The sequence below is a fragment of the Rutidosis leptorrhynchoides genome, chromosome 5 (genome assembly GCF_046630445.1).
Source record: "Rutidosis leptorrhynchoides isolate AG116_Rl617_1_P2 chromosome 5, CSIRO_AGI_Rlap_v1, whole genome shotgun sequence".
NCBI lineage: Eukaryota > Viridiplantae > Streptophyta > Magnoliopsida > Asterales > Asteraceae > Rutidosis > Rutidosis leptorrhynchoides.
In genome coordinates, this window is record NC_092337.1 from 191,319,087 (window position 1) to 191,327,330 (window position 8,244).

Sequence of the window (8,244 nt, forward strand, 5' to 3'; positions counted from 1 at the left end):
GATACTATAAGCATGGTGTTTGGGGTTAAACTATCTAAATATCGGTCAAACTCCAAAAGCTATGACATCCCAAAAGCGTCCCTTAAACAACAAGCGGGATCTCTAATCCAATCGAAGGCCCTTACCCTTGTCAACGCCTGAGCCTATAAAAAGATAAACAACGAGAGGGTAAGCAAAGCTTAGTGAATGCAATAATTATACCCATATATATATAATATACCTACTTGCAATCACTTACACATTTACCGCATACACGCTAGCAATACAATTAGCATACCATCACAAGTACAAAGCTAATATTCTCCAACAAACCGCTACTAGCGTAATCAATAACATACAATCGACATAATATAATATGCTACAAAATAAATACACAACCATGGTTAACCATTCTCGCGTCATGGTGCTACCGGCTCTTTGGTTCACACCATACGCATTTGTCATGATGCTACCGGCTCTTTGGTTCACATCACAACTCGAGTCATACTCACGCTAGAGTGCTACCGGCTCTTTGGTTCACACTCTAACAACGCTAAGGTGCTACCGGCTCTTTGGTTTACACCCTAACAAATCGTGCTATAGCGCTACCGGCTCTTTGGTTCACACTATAACACACATACTATGACACTACCAGCTCTTTGGTTCACATCATAGCACGCTCGCACATACTATGGCACTACCGGCTCTTTGGTTCATACCATAGCATACAAATAAATACATTACAAACATATGCATATAATCATTCCACTCACCTTTAACGATTCGGTGACGGTTTTATACTTCCGCAAGCTTCAAAGCAAAGTACCTAATATAATAAGTACTTCAATCAACTCACAAAAACTAGTTGGACTAAATACCAACAATTTCACTTATGTGCATTAAATGACTTAAATGCATTAAATGCCCCATTTTCACCAAAACCGCCCTTTAAGGGTCAAGACCATCATTAATCACTTAAAAGCTAGAGATTAAGCTCCAACAACACTAACCGTTACACAATTAGGGTATTTCATACCCATTTTTTCCCATTAGGTCAATCATTAGCCCTTTGACTAATTTAAAGTCAACACACCCATTTCGGGTTATCTACTAACCCATCTAACACCCATTTACTAATTAACTAGGTGTGCTAGTGATTAACTAACCAATTAGAACTCATAAACATCAATTAACATTTTGAAACCCTAGGTTAGTTACCATTGAGTCTTTATGACTCCGTCTTACCCAAGAACACCCAAAATCACCAAATATGGGTTTTATGTTCTTCATTTACCCAAACCCTAACCCTTACACAAAATCAAAGTAAGGAAATTAAAGTTAGAACATACCACCACAACCACAACGGAGCTAGAGAGGAGATGAACAACTTTAATACCCGCACTTTGGTCCGAGAACAACTTCTTCCTCTTGGATTTAAGCTTTCTCACTCAAGAATCACACTCTCTCTCTAAAATTTAAGTGAAGAGGATAAGGTTGTTGATAAAGGAGTTAATGATACTCCAAACACTGACCAACTGGCCTTTAACTCGTCCACAAGTGAAATTACCAAAGAGCCCATCAAAATATCTGAATAAAAGAGCTGGATCCGACTACAGTGAACAGTGCGCGGAGCGCACCATTAGGTGTGCGCTGAGCGCACCTAGCCCAGCTCAGCTTCTGACTTCTGTTTGATTACACAACTTCACCCACACGCTATGTACCATATATACCCTGCTGTACAATGAAGATTAGGGTCTTAGGTTTCTTTAGGTTTGCCCTGCGTTGCCAATTTTTTTGACTCGTACCAAACAAATTCGGTTGGGAAATCTAAATATGTAAGGTGGCTACCGCTAACTGAAGATGCATTATAATTAAGCCACTCTGTGAGAGTAGTTTTTTTATCTTCGGCGTTTTCAACAATATTACGCAGGGGTTGCTTGCCTGGAAACTTCACCAACTGCATATTTTCAAGATGAACAGTCAGAATCTGGACAGCAGGTTCCCGATGATGAATCGGGAAGTTAAAAATCCGCCAACAAGCTTCGTGAGGACAAATGAACTGTGCATCTATAAAGTTTTTAATTTCATCTACCAGTTGCGTCTGCTTCTGTGATTGGCGACTGTCACTGCCTATGGGTTTTGCTATACGGACAGCCACACGATCGGTACCTTTCGAAATATACTTGAACAGGTATTTAATGAGACTCATCATACCACAACATTCAACATTTATGTAAGCCTGAAAAGCCATACATAGTAGCCTATTGTAAGGAACAACGTAGCTGTTATCGAGGTGGACACCGGCCCGCATTGTATATATACCAGTATTACGCCTGCGGTAGTGGGCACGACCGTTGTCATTAAAGTACGTCTTGTCAATGCATTTCTTTGGGAACTTTTTTGAACATGAAAAATTTTGATTGCAAGATGCCCGCTTATTGGCAAGGCCACATGGGCCATGCATCATAGTTGCAGATATGACCGCATAACCGGGAAAATCAATTCTCAGGTCAGGCAGTTCTGCACTTATGTAGTCATCTAAATTGTCCCTGATAGCTGCAGAAACCGAGGAGTGAACCCAAACCAAAGTGTGGCAATGCGGCAGCCCTCTTTTCTGAAATTCAATCGTATACAAAACTGCAAGACACAAAGAGAATAGTGTAAATGAATTGGCAACAACAAAACATGTAATATTCATGAAGTAAAGAAGAAATTGCAATTATGGGTGTGCAATAGTACCTCCGTGAACATGGCCAAGAGGCCGTTCGTCCTTTAAAAAGTTTATAAACTCATTGACCTTCATTTGGAACACACGAGCGACTATATCAGCTCGGTCTGAAGGCGATAGGTGAGGAAAAGGTTTCAGGTACCAAGCAATTTAAGGCCACTTTGCATTACACGTGAAAGTTACAAAAAATACCGGGTTTCCAAAAACGCGTGAAATTGCCAGAGCATCAAGAAAATGGCTGTACATATAGCGCGGTCCACCAGTGAACGAAGTGGGAAGAATTGTCATGCTACCGACATCGGAACCAGTTTTATCACCTATATCGATAGCATCGTACATCCCTGAAAGGTACTCAGCCCGTATATCGTTCTGCTTGTTTCTGATGTAGTCCATTCGGTCGAGCTCGATGCTGCAATATGCTGTCACCACATACTGTTGAAATAGGCGCCCCAGTCTCAAAATCAGATTGTAACTATTAAGCCTATCATGAATCTGGTAGTTGTAAAACATGTTCATTGACATTTTTCTAACACGGCCGCCTTGCGAACCCGAGGCTGCGCGCAGTTTCAAATCCGGGTGAAAACACCAAAAAAGAACATCAGCGGGAATTGAAGTGACATATATAGCGGATGCAGCTTATTAACTCGCCTGGGAAGCTGAGACCGAGGCTCGATTATCACGTCGCAATCAGAAATAGATTGTGGGCCAGAGTCAAAAACAATAGCACCTATTGCATCTGAAGTAGGCAGTGCATGTTGGCTTGACCCAGTCAAATTATACAAGCAAAACTTGAAAGTAGGTACCTCGCTGCCAGCACACTTATCTCTCGCAGTGCGAAACAACTTGACTAGTGCATAATTTGAATCAAGTAACTTCACCAACTGAGTAACAACTACTTCAGAAAGCCGGCCTGAATCACAGCCCCCAAAATGGCCCATTCAGTTTTCAACTTTGTGATCCGTATCATAAATGTAAAGCTGCAGAAATCTGGGGGGCTCCCCTGTTCAGGGCACAGACTACCGAGCGAATGATAAATTTGGCCTGAGATCTTGAAAACGTAAGGAGAACGGCCATCGTTAATCGTTTCATCGATACGAGCGCCAAAGGACGTCATTATGAACATCTGGTTGTAAGGACGAACATTATTAAGGAAAGCAGGAGTTTCTAACAAACGCTTAAATTCTGCAGGAGGATCCTCATAGCGTGGTAAATAGACACGGCCATTTTCACAACAACGATGATAATGAAGTTGTTTGTCCATGAAATATGACTTAACATGTTCAGCACGCCAGAACAAAGCCCCGCACTGCATACAAACGGACGTGCAGTCCCCTGAATCACGATATAAAGGAGATACGCCTGCACAAATATAAGACAATTGTCAAAGAGCATATATAATAATATATAAACATACATGAAAACAGGCAAATAACTCGCACACTCAACAACGATAACCAACATTAAAATTAACTGTTTTCTAGAACTGACCAAGTGCAGGTAATCAACTCAAACTACATGGAATTTTCAAGCTAGTAAATATCCAAAGATTCCAATTCTAGTGCCTCTTGCACTCAACAACCACAACCAAAAAACAAATACACATTGCAACCTCAATTTGGTTGTTTACAAAAGGAAAAAAATAGAGCTGGCAAAATTAATATCTCGCAAAGTCAACAACGATAACCGCCATTAAAATAAAACTGTTTTCTAGAACTGGCCAAGCGCAGGTAATCCAATCAGAGCACATGGAATTTTCATGCTAGTAAATATCCAAAGATTAAAATTCTAGTGCCTCATGCACTCAACAACCACCCAAAAAAAACAGTACACATTGCAGCCTCAAATCGGTAGTTTACAAAAGAAAAAAAAAATTGACACAATTTAATGAAACACAAAAACAGCAAACAAATAACACAACCCGTGAGGCATAGGGAATTTTTAGGCTAGTAAATGTCAAAAAAATCCAATTCTAGTGGCTCTTGCAGTCAACAACCATACATATAAAAGACAACATACATATACGAAAAGCAAAAAGAAATAAAAGACAACACAATCCACAGATAGTGAAAGTTACAGTAGAACAGCATAGAAACAAAAGACAACATAAGGCAAACATAGTCCAACTCACACTAAAATAGCATACATATAGTTAGAAACTCGATTTACCTGACACATCAAAAGGTGCAAAGATAGTATATATGGGTGTCAACTGAGCATGAAGGGAAAAGCTAACAGAAACTGCACAAACAGATATCTCTTAAAAGTTGTAAAAAACAATTTCAGTGACAACAAATTAGAATAAAAAACAATATCATACCTTAAGAAGAACCCGAAGCACTGGCATGTGCTTACGTAGAGAAGTCCTTTTCTTAGATTGTTTATCGGAAACAACTTGTACGTCTGAAGGTCCAACACTTTCTAACACAACACCACCCACTACATTCGAATTCACTAAGTTTTTTTTTTCCTATTTCGAGAACTCCTCATAACGGAAATTACCAAACAATGAAAAGGAAAAAAATTAACAGGGCTAGGAATGGTAAACATCCTGAACAACGTAAGAAGGATGCGAAAACCACAGCCAACAACAGCAAGCAAACAACATAAATTAAATATATTAAATATGTAGATTAACAAAAGAAAAACGAACCTGTAATTTCTGTAGAGGAATGGAATTGGTCTGAAGCAAGTATGAAGAATTAATTAATTAATGGAAGAAGGTAAGGGAGGAAGGAGCAGGGTGAGGCTAAAGGTGTGGGAGAAGGGAGCATGTCAAGGTGGGAGGTGAGGGACGAACAGGGAGGTGAGGGACGAGCAGACTTTTGTGACTCAAGCGTCATCTAAAGTAAAATAAAATTTTAAAAAAGTAAATTAAATTAATTAAAAAACGTGAAACACAAAAAAAAAAAACAGCATGAACAGTGTTTTTGTGTAAGGAGAACTGCCACGTGGACCAATCAGATCGCGAGGTTTAGTTTGCCTAATAGTAGTTGGGTAAGTATAATAATTATTTTTAATACTAATACTAAAATTAATAATAATTCTAATAATGATAATGATAGTAATGATACTAATGTTAGTTTTAATGATAATGGTATTAATAATAATAACTATTTTAATAATACTAAAGATTATACTAGTAGTAATAATAATAATAATAATAATAATAATAATAATAATAATAATAATAATAATAATAATAATAATAATAATAATAATATTAATATTAATATTAATATTAAGAATAACCTTAGTGATTATAACGATAGTAATAATAATAAAAATAACAATTTTTAATGACAATACTTATATTAATAACGATAATGATAATAATAATAATAATTATTAGATAATAATAATAATAATGATGATGATAACAATAACGACGATAGTAATAATAATAATAATAATAAAAGTGACGAGAGTTATACCATCCTAATCTCATCGCTATTGACTTGCTATCCTCATAGTACCCATAACCTCCTTAGCTATATATATATATATATATATATATATATATATATATATATATATATATATATATATATATATATATATATATATATATATATATATATATATATATATATATATATGAGAGATGTGATCGAGAGAAAGAATGAATGGATTCGGCAAACTGATCGAGTTTGTATACTAGTGATCTGGACCCCCTAGCTCCAAGATCGCAGAGGTTTAGTGGGCAAATGGCCCGCGATCGCGGCCTGATGCCTTCCAGCTCATTTCCAATTTCCCTCGTGGGCTGCCGACAGTTTTATTAATATATTATATATTTTTAATTTATATAATTATAAATATATTATATTATATTCTCGTGCATAGTTAACCTAAAATTTTAGTTCCAAAGACTTGTATGTTGACACTCGACTAATGTCCTATTTCCGGTTTTTCGAATGTCGATTAGCACGCTTAGAAAACTTATACTTTATGTTTCGTGTATTGTACCTTTATAAATAACAAGACTCAAATCAATGAAAAACTATCCCATTCAAAGTGTAACTTAATCATTTGCGTGTTTTGCTCATTTGCTTCTATAAATCAACTTCTCGTTGTTTATTAAAATATATTTAACAATATGTTTAAAATATCAAAACGTATTATAACTAGGTTAATATTACATTGTAAAAAATATATATAAATTTATATATTTAATTAAAATATTTATTTAATATAAAATTTAGTTTTTCAAATCTAATTATATTATTTAAAATTGTTTAAATAATAGAAGATATGATATTCATATCACATTTGTATTTTTGAAACAATATATATATATATATATATATATATATATATATATATATATATATATATATATATATAATTTAATATTTATAATATAAAGTTTAAATTAAGTTCTAATTTTATAAACATAACAAATTACTTTTTATAAACGAAATGTTTTAATACTTCAGTCCTTGAAAACATTTTCTAAATTAAATAAATATTATAAATTTAAGTTTTCCAAAACAAATCATTTTATTGAAAGGCTATAATAACAATTTATATCATAAAATATTTTTATTTAAGAAAGTAAAATCATATAAAACTCATAACGGTTTTCGGTTTATAAATTATAATTCATTCGTAAATCGAGAAGTAAGTACAATGTATGAAATCATTTTAATGTAACCTTATCAAAAGAGTTTACTCTATCGGCAACCATTAATCCAATTATTTACCCTACATGGTTAAATATTATGAAAACTAAATAATTAATTTAACAAGAGTCACGAGAAAATTATAGTAAAGAACGTTGAAAGTTATGCAGGAATCTCTACTAACTTTTGTCTAGTTCTCATTAAATGACAATTTGTTCCTACTTTCAAATCACTTAACCATTTATTCCGAATACTGATAAAAAGGACAGATTTCTCAAATCACAGAGGACCTCTTAACAAAGACCCGTAATCATATCACAATGAATCTTGATAATTCAATCATTTGATATTATCTTTTAATGCCGTCAATAAATATACTGAAACAAATACGTATAATGTAAAGTATTATACATTTAAAACTTTGTTAACGTTTTCAATTAATATAATTATATATTATATATACATATTTATTTACACATAAATGTTCGTGAATCGTCGAGCACGGTCAGAGGGTAATTGGTTACATGAATATAGTTCCAAAATATTTGAGACTCAACATTACAGACTTTGCTTATTGTAACGACCCGCACTTTTTCGATCATACTATACTTATAAGATTAATATTTACATAAATTAAACCTTGCCAACATGATAAGCAATCCAAATTGTCGAGACTTATATTTCCGAAAAGAGTTTTACACAACGTTTGACCGTCTAGTTTGACCGATGATATCACGAACTATACAATATATGATAATTATACGTTTGTGTATATAAATGTATATATACATATTTAACATGATTAATAAATGTTTTAATATCTCATTTTGTATTAATAACAACAAGTTATATGTGTATTTTGAAACTACTAACTTAAGTTTTCAAAACAATAACTATACGTAACGTTATTTGACATAA

At 34.3% G+C, this 8,244-nt stretch overlaps 1 protein-coding gene across 1 annotated transcript; it reads right to left on the reverse strand.

Annotated features, from left to right (window-relative positions):
* Window positions 1-1,735: 1,735 nt before the first annotated feature.
* On the reverse strand, window positions 1,736-5,254 carry LOC139849206 (uncharacterized). Its single transcript, XM_071838868.1, has 8 exons — window positions 5,234-5,254; window positions 5,060-5,174; window positions 4,874-4,945; window positions 3,728-4,066; window positions 3,352-3,617; window positions 2,900-3,199; window positions 2,719-2,776; window positions 1,736-2,616 (listed from the first exon to the last, which is right to left on the reverse strand). The coding sequence occupies exons 1-8, from the start codon at window positions 5,252-5,254 to the stop codon at window positions 1,736-1,738; spliced, it is 2,052 nt and encodes a 683-aa protein (XP_071694969.1).
* Between the last annotated feature and the right edge of the window lie 2,990 nt (window positions 5,255-8,244).

Coding starts and splice junctions, on each gene's coding strand:
- LOC139849206 (XM_071838868.1), bottom strand. CDS start 5,254: ATGTTTACCATTCCTAGCCCT. Junction 4,067..4,873: donor TGCACCTTTTGATGTGTCAG/GTAAATCGAGTT, acceptor ATATTTGTGCAG/GCGTATCTCCTTTATATCGT. Junction 3,200..3,351: donor GGTCTCAGCTTCCCAGGCGA/GTTAATAAGCTG, acceptor TACAACTACCAG/ATTCATGATAGGCTTAATAG.